The following is an 18,781-nucleotide window of genomic DNA, read 5'->3' as shown; positions in this document are numbered from 1 at the left end:
ATAGAAGTAATGACACCGGGGTTGTTTCTCACCTCTCCCTGCTCTGGGCTGACTGCATCGCGGCAGGATTTAAATGCAGACTGATTCTTCCTAACACACGTGGAGAGCCAGCTATCAGACCTCTCTGCCTTCATCATCTGTGTTCTTCCCGTCTCATGAGTTCATAGGCCTACGGTAACGTTTCATAAGTGACTTACAGGTGTCTTTCTGACTGTTGCGATCTGCACTGTTATTATCACCTAAAAACGTTGAGGGAAGGTTTTCAAGGTTTTTAATGTTTTTTTCTAAAATTGTCCAAACCATGACACCACTGTCCCATCAGTCCATGACTATGATCATCAGCAGTCTCAGGTCAGTTGTGTTCCTCCTCGACACAGGGCCTTTCGTAAGGGTAGGTCTACTGTGTCTGTTTCTTTCTCTACCAGCCTTTTACACACGTGGTCCAGCCAAAAAATAAAGTAGGAGACTCATGGGAAGGGAGAAAAGCGTGACACCCGATCAAGAAAAAGAGAAGTTACAGAAAGAAGCAGGAACCACAGATGACCCCAGCCTGGCATTCCAGACATGGAAGTCACACCCACCTTCATAAGAAAAGATCTCAGCAGCTTCTCTTAGATCATCGGAGAACTGAGGTCACAGGACAAACCACTGCCCCAGAACTGGGAAAGACAGATTCCACCAGGATATGGGAGGTTTGAACTACAGTGCCTGCCAGGCTGACTTCATCCGTGTTTGTAGAACACAGAACTCCCACCTGCAGAATATACATTCTTTTAATGCTGCCTCTCTAAGATGGGGCATGTGCTTGGCCATAAAATAATACATTTGAAGAGACTCATACCACCAAGAGCATGATGTTAATGAGAAAATAATTCTAATAATCTTTCTAGATAGTTCTCACATATTGGAAAATCAAACGGCAGCTTCTAAATTAATCCTTGGGTCAAAGAAGAAATCAAAAAGGAAATTGCAAACTCTCACTGCACTGGTAATGAACACACAGAATCACCAACGTATCTGTGGGATTTATGTAAAGAGGTGCTCAGAGGGAAGTTTGTATCTTTAAATGCTTGTGTCAGAAAAGGAGAGGGACGTGAAATCAGCAGCCTTCCTCATGTGGGCATTCAGGGCTTCTCGGCAGGCACGCTGTAATTCCTGCAGTAATTAGTTTGCTGCCTGTTTCACGTCTTTTCTCACCTCAGCCCCCCATCCCAGATAGTGAGCTAATGATTTGCTTATTTCACTGGGAAAATAAAAGCTTTTAGGGGAGAACCAGACATCCCCCTTCTGCCGTCTCAGCCCTCTGCTTTGCCTCTATACCGGCACGTCCTGCCCCGCCCACTCTACGGTGGTGATCCCGGGACTGGGTTTACCCGCTTCTTGCCTGCCTCATGCACCCCTGACTCCCGTCTGTATCCTTCCTACCAAATACTCATTTATTGAGAGATCACCCTCTGTCCATTGCCCCGTTCCTTGCTCCCTTCCTTCCCAACAAGATTTTTTGAGCTTGGACTCGAACTCATGTGGTACAGATAAATCCCTAATTGGTTCTTTGTCAGTTAAGAATGAATCAGTGGCTCTTACCTCTTCATGGTCTTTAATTCAATTCAGAATTAGTTCAGTCAACTATTATCGGACTTGCCATTGGAAGAGTGAGTCAAATGAAGCTCTTCAAACAAGTGACTCTTCCTAGAACTGAGTGCTGTGGTTGCAATACTTTATTCTTGTTCATCAGAAAATAGAGTTCCTCGCATTTTCTTTTCTTTAGTCACTTGTCAGCTTCCAGCAGCTGGTAGAAGATTAAGTTTGCAAGTCTTTAATTTCTGTTTCTTTTTATAAATTGAGAACTTCTAAGGGGAGTAGAGTGTCCGTTGTGTTTTTTCAAATAGGATTAAGCAATGAAGGTGGAGGGTCCGTGTTATTGATTCTTTTCAACCTGTTTAGCTTCTACAGAGTGTGTTTTGAGAACATTGAAGTCCCTTCAGCAAGAGGCTGTCCATGCCCGAGTTGTTGGTGGTACACACTGTCGCTATTAATTAGATTTCTGCAGTGCTGAAGGGAAAGGAGTTTTCTTGGAGTTCCACTGGAATTTTTTTTTATTTTAACCATGAATGGTCAAGTAGAAAAAAATTAGTTGGTTCTATTTTGATTACATCTGGCGTTCTGAAAAACAGCTGGTAGACTTGAATCCAAACCATTTGGAACATGGTACTTTGTCTACAGGTTGTCCAGCTGAATGGGCAGGTGTTTTCCCAAACAGGCTTCAGAAAACAGTCTGAAAGGCATTACAGGTGTTTCAAAAACCAGTCAGTTTGAAAAGGTGGTGTGCACCGTGCTTGTCCTGTGGAACCCCAACACACATGAGCATGTTGAAGATTTTGAGATGCCTGAGGCATATACATGTTTAAACTTTCTAGTCCAGCATTTCCCAAATGTACCTGAGCAGGGAGCCTTTGTTGGTTGTGTCCTTGTGAATGAAAACACCAGTACAGGTTATGTGTTTTTATTCAAGAGATGCTGAGCACCGGCTAGCGCGATCAGTGCAGAGACCAGGGGCGTGGCCCACGCCTTACAGGACTTGTGTGAAAAAGCCAAGCGGAGGGGTGTGGGATGCGTCCTGTGACTGAGATGTCCTCTGGGTATCTGCGCACACAGGAAGGGGCCTCTGGTCTCACGGACCCCAGTCTGCTTCCCGAAGGATAGGTTTTAAGTGTGTGCATTTTTGTTCGTTTCTTCAAATCTCTTTTTGAGCACCTACAATAAGCCAGACACGCCCTAGACCTTGGCGATGGGTGCAGCAATGCATAGAGTCCTCCTCTCCTGGATCGTGCGTTCTTGTGGAAGGAGGCAGGCCGGAAACAGGATCACTAAATACAAGTGTATAACTTATTATATGGCGGTGAGTGCTCAGAGAAAAACATAGCAGGGAGGGGACGGCGGGGGTGTGGGAGTTTGTTTACATCTGTGAGTGTGTGTACAGAGAGGTGACTCCATTTAGCTAGAGGTGCTAATAACGTCTCCCTTAGAAGATGACACTGGGGTCTAGACCTGGCTGACAGAAGTGGTCCAGGCGGGAGGTGCAGGAAATGTGAAAGCCCGGGCAAGAGCGGGCGTGTCTGGCGTGTCTGAGTATCTGCGGCCCGTGTGGTTGGCGTGGAACGTGGGAGGGAGATGGAAGCAGGGGATGGGCCCGGGAGGTCACTGAACTGGATCCGGCAGAGCCTTCTGAGTCACTCCCGGCCTTCATCTCTCCTTCTGAGTGAGGTGACATCATGGAAGGGTTTGAACACGCAGAGGACTAACGGCATCTGTGAGCAAGCGGGGAGGGTTCAGGCAGTGTGTTCTGCCGGAGCCCAGAAAAAGGACAGAGCGAAAGTGCATGGGGCCCCCGTGCCTGCTCAGAGCCTTGGGTTTGGTCTTGAGATGATGGAAGCCGTGAAGGGTCGGACTAGCAGCATTGTATGTGCAGATCTAAGAATGGAAGGTGAATCTGGACACGGGAAAACAAAGCTGTTGATGTAATTTAGGAGAGAAACAGGGAGGGCCGGAGCCCAGGGGGTGGGGAGCAGGAGTGGTTTGATGTCAGTCCCGTGGGGGGAGGGAGCAGTCATGGTGACTCTGTTCTTTCTGGGGCTTCATCGCAGGTGGACCATGCCTTTCCCCGTAGGGGTGTGGGTTTGAGTTAATGGGAACATGAGCTCCTATGAGAACTTGTCCAGGGATTTCGATTCTTACAGGACACCAGCATGGAGATGTCTATTAGGTAATTAGACACACAAGGCCTGCTCAGGAAGTTCATAATGAAGGCAGCAAGCAAACCTTACCGTTGGATGCCACATCTAGTTACAGTGTTTAAAAGCATGCATAGTTCGTTTGAAGACCCTTTTTAAATTGGTTCGCCTTTTGGAACCATTTTGTATATTGCGTGAGTGGGGACTGTCAGCAGGATTTCAGGTGACTCCAGAAAGCCGCACTGCAGGTTTTCAGCTTCAGGAGAAATGATTTACTGCTCAACTGAGGTACGTAGTCAAAGTCCCCACTCCCGGTTTTAGTGGTATTCATTGATGCCTTTCTTATTCTTCCTTCCTCAGACAGCGTTCCTGTTATTAAGACAGTTACAGTGTTAGAATTTATGAAATTATACAAATTCTCAATTCTTAAGAGATGCTTATCCAGTATCTAGGAGTAACCACTGAAGCAGCAGAATATTTCAATCCATTTTATGAAGTAAACAGGAAATTTCCAAGTGTCTCATGACCTGAGATAATTCATGGGGAGTTGCAAATTTCTAGCCGAGAAAGTTGAGGGAAGTATGAGCTAAGGCACGGAATCAGAAGAGAGGAGACCCAAGTTGTCATTTCATCTGTTTCTCCCGCTTGCTTGGCACGGTGTCTGGACGTGGTGCCCAGCTTAGTCACCTGGAAGGTGGGAGCAGCGGCTCCATGTCTGGCTCATGAGTTCTCACTCATCATACAGGTGGTGCCAGAAGGCTCTGTCCCAGGTGGGGACAGCTGGGGACACCCGGTGGACACAGGTGGTTCTTAACTCTCATGGAGGTTATAGTCTCAGGGTTCACAGCAAAGACTAAGGTGAGTGAGTGTGAGAAAACCGTGTAAATTGTAAAGCACAGTGAAAACATTATAGTTATTCTTGCTCCAGGTAACTTTTCTTCTGGGAAGGTTCAGGCTTTCTTCCCTTTTGAGTGATAAGTTGATAGAATGTGCAGATAAAAAGTTGCAGGTCAACGCATGTTATACCCCTCACAAAAATTAAGTCAAAATGGATCCTAGACCTAGATGTAACACAATAAAACTCCTCGATGATAGCAAAGGAAAAAGCCTAGATGAGCTTGGATATGACTGTGACTTTTTACGCACGGTGCTAAAAGGCATGACAGTGAAAGAAATAATTGATAAGCTGGACTTCATCCAAATGAAAGACTTCCGTTCTGTAAAAGATATTGTGGAGAAGAAGAAGACAGGCCAACGACTGGGGAAAGATGTTTCCAAAAGACATAATCTGATAAAGGGCCGGTATCCAAAATATATCCAAAGAACTCTTAAAACTCAGCAATAAGAAAATGAACAACTTGTTTGAGAAATGGGCAAAAGACCTGAACAGACCTCTCACTGGGGAAGATGTGCAGGTGGCAAACAAGCACGTGAAAAGATGCTCCACATCACAGTCTTCAGGGAAATGCAGCTTAAAACAAGATAAAAAACACCTATTAGAACGGCCACAACATAAAACACTCACAACATCAGGTGCTAAGGAGGGTGCAGAGCAGCAGGAACTCTCGTTCATTGCTGGTGGGAATGCAGAATGGTCCAGCCACTCTGGAAGACGGTTTAGCTGTTTCTTAAAGCACTAAACCTACTCACACCATAGCAGTCATGCTCTAGCGGTCATGCTCCTTGCACGCTTAGTAGGCAGTTATTAAATGTTTGTTGAGTGAGTAAAGGAATGGTGTTAGGATTTGGAAATTGAGCATAAGCAGATACTGATTCCCATCTTGTGAAATTTTCAGAAATGTTATTAATTACACTTTAAGGAAGATGGATGTATGTCTCACACTCACGGAAAAGAAGAGATGATCTGTACAGAAAAATTTAACTCAGAATTCAACGTACTGATTCTTAGGGAGGGCCAAAGTCAGCATTCTATACCTAGATTTTGAAATATGAATTAGAAGAATTTGATGCCATTGGAAGTGTGAGGCACCATATAAGATATCTGATATTGCTGAGGTTAAAATCCTGAATTTAGAAGCCAACATGATTTGTTGAATTAAATTTGTTTACTTGGGAAGTAAAAGGAAAGTTCAGGTTCTGAGCCGTGTATCGCAAAGCATGCAAAATGAGAGTGAGTTTTTTTCTCAAAGAAGCTTAATTTAATGGGAAGCAACTTGGTGGGGGTGGAAAGCTCATGGTAAAAATTCTATATTATCTGGGTCATTTAAAAATCCTACAACTTTGGGTCACTTTCAGATATGTATGAGTATTCCTAATAAATTTTGAAAGATCCTACAGGTCTTTGACAGTGATGCATTTTGTGATGATTTGCACAAAACCGCACATGTGGAGGTTGGCGTTGGGTTTGGGTGAGAGTGTCGCCTCTGACCAGGCGCCCTTCTGCTCATGCCTTCTGCAGGCAAACATGCTGAGGACATATTCGGAGAGCTATTTAACGAGGCCAACAACTTCTACATCCGCGCGAACTCTCTGCAGGACAGGATTGATCGCCTCGCTGTTAAGGTCACCCAGCTGGATTCCACGGTGGAAGAGGGTAGGTCATCCCTGGAGAGCCGGGAGCTGGAAGTGATGCTGAAGGAGGGGAGGGAGTCACCTGCTGCTTCCTCGGGTCGTGCGCTCATCCTTCATCTCGTCTTTTCCTAGAAGAAAAGCGAGGGGCAAAACCCACAGTGAGGGGTTACTTAGTAATTAAGAGTCACATCTGGTCTATCTTGTGAACCACACTCAATTTTTAAATAAATGACACATGCAGTATTTGTTTTAAAGGACTCTCTGAATGCATTTGGTGTTAGAAGTCCTAATGGAGGTTACTGGTTGTTATTAGAAAGATACTTTCTTACCGGAAAAATCACAGACTCACTCCAAAGATACTGTCCAGCTAAGAGAGCCCTGTACCCTCTGCTCCCCTTAGGACCGATTGTAAGTAATTGAGCTGATCCTGCTGACTTAATTGCCCAGAAATGAAGGGCTTCAGGCCTCTAAAACAAAGTTAATATCCACAGGTGCTGTGTAGTTAACTGATGGTCATTTTGATGATGTACCCTGAATTTGGGATAGTTTAAAAAAAAATTAAAATTCAACAATCCCTTAAAAAATTTTTCACTTTTTGTCTCTTTCAAATAAAAGACTGAAAAAAACTGTCCCCCCACATCAAGATGTGCCATTTTATATTTACTTTGAAGAAAATGCTCAGATTAAAAATTATTTTTCCTTTATATAGGTAGTTACAGTTTCTCTCCTGGCACTAAAATGATCCTAGCACCTTATTTTTCTACTAGGCCTACAATAGCAGTATTAATAAAAAGTGAAAGTTTTTTTTTAAATGTAATTATTTATGAAATTCATCCCTCATCACTCAAAAAAACTTATTTTCTTATCTTCAGACCTGTTTCAAAGGTCGAAATTAAATTAGTGAACTAAAAATTTAACAAGCGTAGAACATTGAGATTTTAATATTAGTTAGGAACATTCTTACTTTTCCAACAGTAAGTAGGAAGCTAGAGACATGCTCTTTTTAATTTGATTTTTAAATATATCTTTTATTTAAAAGGAAAAGTTTGAATAGCTACTGGGTCTATTCAGACAAGGAGTTAAATCAATCATATACTTTTCAAATGGTATTAAAAATGATTTTAAAAATACTTACTTGTCTTTATTCAGCTTTTTGTTGGCTCTTGCAGTTGTGATGCTTGTGATAAAACTTACCCTGGAAAAGGTTAGCATCCTGAGATTCTACAGTACATTTTATAGCCTTAAATTCCCTTCTCAATCAGTATTCTCCCTTTTGACTTTCCTTGGTGTGGATATTCCTATAGAAGAATCCTTGACCAAGTCAGGAAATCTATGCTCTATGTGATCCTGCCACTCTTCCGTTGGGCAGGCTTGGAAAGGTCATTTAACACCCCTGACCGTCAGCCTCATTGGTCCAGTGGGTGAATGCGCCTGTGCACCCACCTCAGAAAGTCATGTCAAGGTCAGATGAGTTAATACCTGAGATGCAGCATGCCGTTCAGACTCAAGAAATGAGTGTAATTAGCCTGCTTCTCTCAGACTCCTTAGTGTAGAGTTGTATCATGCTCCTTAATTTCCAGGACTCTAGGTGTCCTGAAAAGCTTTGCCATTTCTCCTTAATATTGCTGTCAGAAAAACTTACTGCACTTTCTACATTCATGTATGTTTTACATACGCATTTCCCACATGTATTGTAACTAAACTGGTATTAACTGTTTGAATGGGTCCCCTCCCCCTGGATACCCTGAATCTTTGTGTTTACATACCTATTATACTCATAATTTTTTTCCTGTGTGATTTCTGAGAAATGCTATTTAGGTAAAGAATGATGCACTCATAATTAGGCTCAATGAAATCATTATATTGCCACAAAAGAAGGAAAGACATGATTTGTAGAGATAACTGTTGTTTATCAGAGGTAGGGGTTGCGCATACTAGTAAGCATGATTTTAAATGAACAATGATAGATACTATTGTTCGGCTAGAATAGATGTTATATATTCAGCTATTCTAGGAGATGTTTACGATTGTGAATCAAATTATACTTGTTTCTAAACGGTTCAGAATATTTCCACATAACCCGACTTGGGGGACTTTTCTCTAAACAGTGTCACTACAGGATATCAACATGAAAAAAGCTTTCAAAAGTTCCACAGTCCAAGACCAGCAGGTGGTTTCAAAGAACAGCATTCCTAATCCTGTTGCTGACATTTACAACCAGAGTGATAAACCACCTCCTCTGAACATCCTTACACCGTACAGGTAGGTCCTCCATGTGCAGGTGTATCACCAGAGCTTCTTAGGGTAAGTAAGTTGGGAGAGGTGGACAGTGTGGTGAAAACATCTTTTCAGACTTTGAGAATAATAATTGCAGTATTATCCACGATGAAATTGTGCTTCCCAGATGGCACAGATGCTAAAGAACCCGCCTGCCGATGCAGGAGACACAGGTTCGATCCCTGGGTCAGGAAGATGCCCTGGAGAAGGAAAAGACAACCCACTCCAGTGGGTTCTTGCCTGGAGAATTACATGGACAGAGGAGCCTGGCGGGCTACAGTTCTTGGGGTCACAAAAGAGTCGACTTTTGGTGACTCAACAACAAAAACAACCGTGATGACATTAGTGATTTACAGAGTTGCTAAAGTTTGAGTATTTCAAAATACAGATAAGCTTACCAAGGGAAGTGTGAGCTCTGATGTTAGCTTTCAGATGCAGATATCTTGAGTAGAGGAGGGTACATTACATAGTAATGGTGTGTGATTGTGTTGATCCTCACGTTCAAAGTCAAGTTTAAAGGAGTTGCATAATTCATCTCTAATGCAGTCAAGTACCTGTCTCAGCATTTCAGCCCCGCAGACGTTTGTTATTTAATTCAGAAACGTGTGTTCTGCAGCGTTGGGGTTTCTAAGAGTGAATATAGAATCAAGAAGGTAACCTTTCGTTTGAATTGGTAGGACTCACTATCAGGACTGAACTTCCTAGAAAAAGAATGAAAAATAAATTGTACAAAAATTATTATTAAGACACTAAAAATGCTCTTTAGAACTCCTCTCTGACCTACTGCCACATCACTGTGTTCTTTCCTGTTTTCATGTATTGGGTTGGCTAAAAGGTTCATTTGGGTCTTTGGAACGGTTATAGGAAAACCCAAATGAACTTTTTGGCCTACCCAAGTAATTCGTCCCCATCTTCACCCTCTGTAGAGCTTGCTTCTCAGCCTCTGATGAGCTCAGACTGGTGAGGGGTGGTCCTCATGGTCCCACAGGATTAGCTCTGCTGGGTGGTACCCCAGCCTTCCTGAATTCACCGAGTCCTTCATTTCCATTACTTCTCTCCTGGGTCTAGTGGCCCTTCTCAGGCAGTGCCCAGGGGTTTTCTTGGTCTGAATTCCTGTCCTTTCTCAGGGTGCAAAAGGAAATGTTTGGGCCCGTCCTTTATTGCAGCTCTGCTAGGAAAGTAGTTGTTCAGACTGCATCCCTTTCTTCAGCATGGACAGAAAAATGCTCCAGAAAATGAAATCGGGATTCCATGGAAGCTGTGATGGGAGAGGATCAGGATACCACATTTTTCTATGAAACAAGTGTATGTTTCTGGAGTCTTTAGATACTCATCTTAAAAATGAATAGTAGTATTGTAAGCCTAATTTATTTTTTTTACCTTTTAAAAATTTATTTTTAATTGAAGGATAATTGCTTTGTAATACTGTGTTGGTTTCTGCCGTACATCAGCATGAATCCATCCTAGGTGTACACATTTCCCCTCCCTCTTGAACCTCTCTCCTGCCTCCCGCTCCACTGTCTGTAAAATAGATAGCCAGTGGGAATTTGCCATATGACTCTGGGAACTCAAACCGTGGCTCTGTGACAAGCTAGAGAGGTGAGATGGGGTGGGAAATCTAATTTTTTAACTTGTTCAGCAGACATTTTTCTGGGGGCAGTTTCAGCTCTTTTTATCCCAGAGCCATGAGAACTTACTAAAATTTTCCTAAGAAACTTCACTAAATATTTTGTTATAAAGGAGAAAAGAAACCCAGAAGACTCAGTGAACCACTCATATTTACTAATCAAGATCATGATTAAATGATCTTTGTGGTGGTTAAAATTTTTAATTGCATAAAAATAAATTGATGTTCATATATATTGTGTATACTCAGTTTTACGGAAAAGAAAACTGTCTTTTAATAGTGTATTTAAAAATAGTCATGCCAACTCAAATCTACTTTTTATTAATACAGAAATACTTTGGGTAGGAAAAAACACAAACTTTTGCAATTGGATTTAAATATGATAGTGACAACACAGTTTTAAATAAGTACAGTGTGAATGAAAAGTCAAGTGTTGCGATAAACATAGAATATTTCTGCTTATATTCTGGTGTCAAGGTTAACATTTGCTTAAGTTATTATACGTATTTGTTCCATTAAGTAGTAACTCCTCATCAAAGTATCAGCTCCACTTTTGGAAAAAAGAAGATGCATTTTATATATTTTAAAATTGCAGCAAGTTGCTGCTCAGTTTTTCTATGTCCTCAACTATATTGATGACCTAGTAGTATCTTAGGGAAATAGTTTATATTTTTCACAACAATGTTTTTAATAAAATCCCAATAATGCAGGTTGTTTGTCACTTAGGAAACTGGGAAGAGAGAGGATTTTAAATAACTAAAGATTGAAGTACAGAGTGAATTGTGCTGGTTTGTTAGCGACTTTCAGGCAGGGAACTGCCAGACCACCCTCCTGAGAGCCTGGTCTATCATTTGATGCTGAGAAGCTTAGAGAACCCAGCAAAGCAGGAACTTCAAGACCAGTTTCCCTCAAGTAATTCACGTCACTTTGTTTGACTACTGGGCCACAAACTCTTTCCTAGACTTATTTTCTCTGATTTTTTTTTCTTTCTCTGTATGCCTCAAATGACTAATTGAAATGCTGTCTTTAAGTGAAAATGTTTTGCTTCCTCTTGAAAGTAATATACAGGTCACATGCTCTTTTTAAAGCATTAGCAGATAGAGTGTTCACTTCTTAACATGATTATTTTGAGCTTTGCTGTCTATTGATGTATATTACAACTTTGGGTCCATGTTGGCTGCATTTTATTGACTTTGTGATAAATGAGTAGCATATAAAGACTTGAAATATTTTTTAATATATAGTAATTATAGCAGTTCGTGAAAACTAAATAGCTGTAAGTGAATTTTCTTTGTGAGTTACTTCCGTTTACAACCCTGGAGAAGGGAATGGCAACCCACTCTGGTATTCTTGCCTGGAGAGTTCCATGGACAGAGGAACCTGGCGGGTCACAGTCCCAGGGGTCGCAAAGTGATATGACTAAGTGACTAACACTTTCACTTTCCATTTGAAAAGTATCTAGGTCATCACTTTCTATCCTAGTTACATTTATGCACCATGAATATTCTGCTTCTTTCCTAATTGAATTATAGATGTTGGGCAAACCTGATTTTTAAAAAAAGAGTACTTGCTAATTTTTATCCAAATAGCCTTGTCGCTCCAGAATAGAAGTGAACATATATGTGCTAAGAGATCCATCCATCTCTATATGTAGCCCCCATTGGAATAAACAGAACATACCTTGAAATAATTGTGGTATTAAATATTGCTGTTTATGAGCTATATTGTGATTTTGGGTAGCATTTTTCTAAATCTAAATATGCAAGAGTAGTTTTTATTTAATTATTCTAGAAAAAACTATTGTTACTGCATGTTCACACATTTTTTTTCAAATAAGGAAAATTGGGAGACTTCAGAGAGTGTAGGATAGTTCAGATTTCTCATGCAGCTGTTATCTCGTGAGTTTAAATGAACATTAATAATTACCCCATATGAAAATATCTAACAACCTTTTATTCCCACCTGACTTGTAATACATTGATTTACAGAGATGATAAGAAGGATGGGCTGAAGTTCTATACTGATCCTTCCTATTTCTTTGACCTCTGGAAAGAAAAAATGTTACAGGACACGGAAGACAAAAGGAAAGAGAAAAGACGTCAAAAGGTAAAGAATTCAAGTAGGGGAAATGCTCATATAAACGTGTAATTGAGATGCTTGCTTAGAAATTAGAGATTTAAAAATCAGTACATTTTTTAAACAGTTGACATGTTGGGTTTTGTGCTGAAGTTTTTTTAGAGGTTGCATTCTTCACGTGAAGATACCATTCAATCTAACACAGTAATACAGTACTACTGCCAATAAATTCTATTGATTTATTCTCTAAAACTTGCTTTGCTTTCATAAAAGTAGTGGCAAAAATTTCAGTATTGTTTGTCACTGAATTTTATAACTTTTCTCTTGCACTTTCAAATTGCATAAAGCAGTCAACCTTCCACTATCAGTTAGAATTGTCTGCTTTTGGCATTTTTAACAGTATTAATTGTTGGGCTGCCACCTAACTGTAATTAAGGCCTTGGTGAGAGAGGTTCGTATCAGATGGAAAAGCATGTGTGGTCAGCACACTGAGAGGATAGCATTTCCTGAAAATGAGCTGCTTCCCTTTGGTGGGGTGGTCGTAGGCAGGAGAACTGAGGCACCTGCCTTGCAAACACTCTTGGAGGGACAAACCCACCCTCAGGTTCAGGAACTTCTATTTTGAAAATTGTGCCTTTGGGGCCCAGAAATTAGACTTAACTGACTGAAAATCAGTTAATTCTCCAAAGGCAATTAGTTTGCCAAGCCTTTTATATATGAACAATGTTTTAAACAATGACCACCTAGCGTGTGAGTTAAGAGCTTATTAGCATTTTGTGGGCTGGCTCCCTGGGAGTGGGAGACCACCGTAGGTGTACCGGCGCAGCAGGAGTGACAGCTCAGGATGGAAGAGGACTTGAGATTTGAAAACAGGATTTCGGAAAGGGAGCATGCAGACTGCAGGTGTGAAATGTTACCTCAAATCCTAGGAGGGAATTTCTCAGATTGTTGTCTGTGTGCTCTTCTCGGGGCTCCCCAGGGGGCCCAGGTGGTAACGAATCCGCCTGCAATGCAGGAGACCCAGGTTCGTTCCCCGGGTCGGGAAGAGCCCCTGGAGAACAGCATGGCAACCTGCTCCAGTATTCTTGCCTGGAGACTCCCACTGGGGCAGTTTAGTGGGGAATCTTGGAAGAGTTGCTGGGTGTTCAAGTGGAGAAATATTCAAGCAGAGACACCGCTAAGGACTGAAGTACAGAATGGGAAGGTGCTGGTATCTCCAAAGGAGAAGGAGTGGATCTGAATCCCCAAACCTCTTCATGGCACCAGGGCAGAACCCCAAGACTTTACAAGTTCTCTCCTTTACAGCATGCCTCCTTTAAAATGGCCTCCCAGAATTCCCTCGAAGCAGCAGTGTTCATTTTGGCAAAAATATTTAACTTTTCTGCCATTGTTCTTCAGGGGAAAGCAGTCTCAGTTGATTGTGTGTGATTACGGTGTGTACAGAATTGTCACTTCCTTGGTGGTTTTGTCTCATCCTTTGTGCCTCAAACGCATAAAATTCTGATGAGAGTTTCTCCTTCACTCATTTGTATAATGGTTCTTTTTTGAATGCCTTCTAAAGGCTGTGATGTAAAAGAAAGGACTATCACCCTCATGGAGATGAGAGTCGAGTAGAGGAAACAGACATTAAAAAAAGTCATGCCATCCTCTGGAACTCATAAAGAGGGAAAGAAATTTGAAATTTTTAATACAAAATCTGCTTTCTATAGGAACAGAAAACGAGGCAAGGTAGCCTTCATTTCCCAGGAATCTAGAAACCCCAGAAGTCACACTCTCATTTGGAATGGACAAGCCCATCTGAAAGAAGAATTAGTTTAGCAAATTTGGGGAGAAGACATCCGTTGTCTCTGAACATGAAATTTCCTTCATTTGTTGGTGTAAAAACATTTAAGTCGTGCAAATAACGACGTTGGTGTCAGGCTGAAGTTGCAGAGCTGGAAAGTGAGGGATCGGGTGGCTTTGGGGAAGGTGGCAGCAGGAGGCGAGGTGACTGCGAGGAGGACATGGAGAGTGGAGGAGGCCTGTGCCTGAGATGCAGGCTGGCTGCAGAGGAGGCTGGCTGAGCGGAGTGAGTGTGTGTGAGGGGGTGGTGGGGCTTCAGGATGGAGGAGCATTCTAAGTAGCAGCAGCTGAAATCATCCTGGGGTAAAAAGGAGCTGGGGACAGCCTTGGGGTCTTCATGTAGGCGGTGTAGTCAGGTGCAGGTGTGTCAGGGTCAATGTTATGTCATAGTCAGCGTGTGTGTGTGTGTGTGTGAATGTGAGTTGAGCATTGATGGGTAGATTGGAGGCTGAGCCATTGTAAAGAGAGTGGCAGATACCACTACACTTGTCCCTACCCATGTCAGCATTCACCTCTTAAAAGTAGGGTGATAGCTATTAATTAGTCGAAGACAGTGACTCTCAAGCAGGAGGTATGTTGGAATCCAGAGAAATCACCTTCCTTTTCTTTCTCTTGGTGTTAAAAGCATTCAGACAATACACGCCAGTTGTAAAATGCCTAACCCATCCTGAAGTAAACACATGCGTTTAGAAAATTTGGGGGTGAGTTTCTCCCTTGCCCAGGCATAACTGCCCTCTGGTAACAGCTCTGCATTCATAATACAGGTGTACACACTTCACAAAGTATTTTTTATCCCTGGAATTGACCTGCATACACAGATACAGACAGATCCATACCGTGATATAATAAAGATATGCTTTGTTCTTCTTAGGAGTTGTATCATATTCCAAAGTTTGGATGCTTCATAAGCTATTTACCAGTTAATAAATTAATGAGTATTTAGGTTGCTTCTAAACTGTCACTAACACAGCACTGTAGGGGGTACCTGTACTCCGGGGCACATATTTCTTCAGGGTCAGTTCCCAGCAGTGCAGCGTGGACTTAAAATTTTGAAAGGTGCCACCCTCTTGCTCTTGACCCTCTCAGGACTGGACCAGTTTATGCCCCTAACAGGGCTCCTCCAGTCATGAAGATTATCGCTCTTTTTATTAGGCATTATCTTCATTTAAAATTTTAAAATATAATTTTTAATGGTTCCTTTCCATTGACAGTTAGGAGTTCGGCTTGGGTGAGACCACAAGCCCCATGAGGGCAGATACCTGTCCTCTTTTGTTTGCCATTCGTACCGTCCGGGCTTGGCAGGTGCCTCAGCCGTAGTGAACATCTTGTTACCTGGATTTGTTCATTGCAGAGCCGTGTGTGGAGGGGCTGTAAGGGGGGGCGTAGGACTTAAAGGCTCATAGATCAGTTTCCCGAAGATCGTCAGATTTCACGAGGGGAGCAGGAAGGACATATAAACACTCATGGAAGCAGTGTCCTCACCTTTAAAAAAGCACCTGCATAGGACCCAAGTTATTTATTGAAGACATTTTTACTGGCAAAGTAGATCTGGAGCAGGAGTGAGAGGGAAGGTAAGTTCTCAGCTCCTTTTTAGTTTGTGTTAAGCTAGTTGCAGGGTTCGCTCAAATATTCTGAAATAATCCTTTTGAAACTGAGCACTTAAAATTATTTTGTGACAGATAATTATACATTAACAAGTCAGAGCAGTATAAGGGTGGGAAACGATGTCTCTGCATGGAGCGGGCAGGTATTTCGTGTGTATAAAATAGATCTAGAAGTATCGTACACTGAAAAGAAGCTCCATCTTAGTGAAGTGAGAATTCTTAACCAAAAATGATGGTAAGCAATTCTTGAAACTGCAGCACAGTAACTTTTACACGTTGGTGTTAAATCAGTAGGTTTCTGTTCTCTTGGTTGGGTCTGAGTTGGGCGAGGGTGTCAGGAGGTTCTCGACCCGGGAGTGATGGAAAGGGGCCCACCCTGTCTGCACCCCTGCCTCACCGCTGCCGTGGCAACCGCACTAACCCGCTCTTTTCCTTCCCTCTGTCTCGGCACACTTGCCTTCCTCCTCGGACGTCAGGAGCAAAAGCGTATAGATGGCACAACCCGGGAGGTGAAAAAGGTTAGAAAAGCCAGAAACAGGCGCCAAGAATGGAATATGATGGCGTATGACAAAGAGCTTAGACCCGACACCAGGTTATCCCAGAGCACACACCACGGAGCGTCTTCTGAAGGATCCTTGTCCCCAGACACTAGGTGTGTGTGTGTGTGCGCGCGCGCGTGCATGCTTTGTGAGGGCGAGTGGGCCCGGCTTCCCGTAAGTGGAAATGGAGCACAGCTTTGTGTCTTTGTGGTCCACAGTGTGTGTCCAAACTTCCCTTAAAGATGAGTGTTGTGTATGTTTTGAGTTTGAAATAATACTTTAGTTTTGTTTGATGTTGGGTTACTTTGCATCATTTTCCATCTGTGACTTCACTTAATCATTTGATTAATCTAGATGTACTGTTTTAACCTCGATTCTGAATTTGGGCTTAGTACCTGCCCATGACTGGCATTTTCATTTTGATAATCCTTTCATTCTTTCTCTGCCTCTTTTGCTTAGAATTTTGCTTTTCCTTTGCCACTTGGTATCTGAAACGATTGTAGGTAGTGATTGATGTGATCAAGGAATAACTTCATTTTTCTTTTTGATAACCTTTCCAAAAGGGATGAACAAAGTTTTTTTTTCCCCCCTTCAGTTCGCTAATCTTATGTATTCTAATTGCAGGAGGAGAATTCTCTTAGGAATTTATTTTAAAAGATTGTTAGCAATTCAGTAAAGCTGTTTTCTTGCAGATGTGAAAGACATGGTCACTAAGCAGCATTTATCCTGAAAGGGCTTCACTGGACAGGAAGAACTGACCAGTAATTGTAATTTACAGTTAATTTCATATTTTTGCTTCTGTAAAGGTGGGCTCTTCCATCGGCATTTAAAAATGTGAATGGAGGATTCTTACATCAGCAGTAACCTGGACCTTGCATTAAATCTGTGTTTTAAGAAATGTGTATTAACCTCCGTGGTTAGCTCAGTCTGACGTACAGAAGATGCTTAATGTTTGGTGGGTATAGTTCCCATAAATACACTTATCCCACAAGGGCTGCCGGTCACTGCAGCGTCTAGATTTTTCTATACAAGCTGTTAACAGGTAATGATTTGACAATTCCTGCAGCTTGAACTGAGCTGTAGCCTCAAGTTTTAGTCTTTGTGTCAGTTTATCTCTGTAGAAGGTTAAGACTGAAGATACACTTCTGCTCATAGTTCTTTGGGTGAGAAGTACATGAACTTGACAGCTCCCAGGATGTCACATCTGCTGTTCGGTTTTCTCCAGCTAAGCTGTGACTGTTTATTCGTGTAAAACATATACTTTGTAATATTCCATACATAACTCTTTCCATAGGTACAGATGGAAAAATGACTTTTTAAAAATCTCTCAGTTGAATTAATCGATATTCATTCCGGAATCTGAGATTAGACTGTGCCATGCTGGGTATAAAATTGATGGATTATAGCCCTTAAATTATTTCGGATATTTTTTATTTTATGAAAGTGTAACAGTTTTCTTATTATAAAATAAGATTAAATTTTTATATTTGGAAAAAATTATTCATAATCCTATTACCAGAGAAATCACTGTTTTTGCATTTTAGTGTATTTCTTTTTTTGGTCTTTTTTCTGTACATGTGTATATTTTTTACTTAATGAAATTGAAGTCTGCCCTGTGTTATTTACCTTTTGACTTTATAATGTCTCATATTTCTGGGCTTCTCTGGTGACTCAGAGAATAAAGAATCGCCTGCAGTGTGGGAGACCTGGGCCAATTCCTGGGTTGGGAAGAGCCCCTGGAGAAGGGAATGGCTACCCACTCCAGTATTCTTGCCTGGAGAATCCCATGGACAGAGGAGCCTGGTGGGCTACAGTCCATGGGGTTGCAAACAGTCAAACACAACTGAGCGACTTTCACACATTCCTGTTTGAAGTGTTATTTAGAAACGTGGTTTTTAATGGATGTACTCAGGGTAACTGAGGGAAATTTGAGCTTTAAGTTTGATGGTATGTATATAATTTGTTCTTGTAAGTAATACATTTTCAGCTCATCACACAAACTAATGATAAGTTTTCACTCTCTTTGTAGATCATCAGGAATGGTTTGATTCTAAGGGTACATTTAGGATGAGCCTGGATGAAATGCTTGTCCCCCGCTCCCCCCATCGATCAGGAAGCAGGGTGCCCCCTGGCCCCTGTCCTCCCCCTTCCTCACCCTGTTCTGGGTATTGCAGCTGCCTGACCTTGTGTCGCAGACACTCGACCCTGCCCTCCCGCAGAACCCCGAGGGCTTCATTCGCTTCTCCCACTGAGTCTCCACTGCTGACACTTCTCCTGTCCCATCTTTTCTTCACTCCTCTACATTCTCTTTCCCCTAACAGATAGCTCCTGGTGCCCCTGCAGCTTTAGGACCACCCGCCCGGGCCCACACTGGTGCCATGAATCCTGGGCCTGATTCTGACTTCCTGTTGGGGGGTCCTTTTCGCTCAGCGGTCACCCTCCTTCTCATCTCTTGTCCAGTCCACCGGTGTCCCCTGAACAGGGGCAGTGACACTTGGAGTGACCAGTCAGCCCCCTCTCCACTCCACCCCACCACCATCACAGAGCCCTGCC

The 18,781-nt window shown here is 42.2% G+C and overlaps 1 protein-coding gene across 3 annotated transcripts in view; it reads left to right on the top strand.

The window, feature by feature from the left end:
- The window catches only part of WASF3 (WASP family member 3), a 74,290-nt gene that overhangs the window by 47,950 nt on the left and 7,559 nt on the right, over window positions 1-18,781 (top strand). For 2 of the 3 annotated variants that reach the window (XM_043892238.1, XM_043892239.1), the window contains 4 exons: window positions 6,151-6,285; window positions 8,372-8,525; window positions 12,156-12,273; window positions 16,166-16,341. In XM_043892238.1, coding sequence (XP_043748173.1) covers window positions 6,151-6,285; window positions 8,372-8,525; window positions 12,156-12,273; window positions 16,166-16,341 — 583 coding nt within the window. The remainder of the gene's footprint in view (window positions 1-6,150; window positions 6,286-8,371; window positions 8,526-12,155; window positions 12,274-16,165; window positions 16,342-18,781) is intronic. The other variant, XM_043892240.1, reaches the window with a different exon arrangement.

The sequence above is a fragment of the Cervus elaphus genome, chromosome 30 (genome assembly GCF_910594005.1).
Source record: "Cervus elaphus chromosome 30, mCerEla1.1, whole genome shotgun sequence".
Classification (NCBI taxonomy): Eukaryota; Metazoa; Chordata; class Mammalia; order Artiodactyla; family Cervidae; genus Cervus; species Cervus elaphus.
The sequence above is the reverse complement of the archived record's forward strand: the minus strand, read 5'-3'. Positions and strand labels throughout refer to the sequence as shown.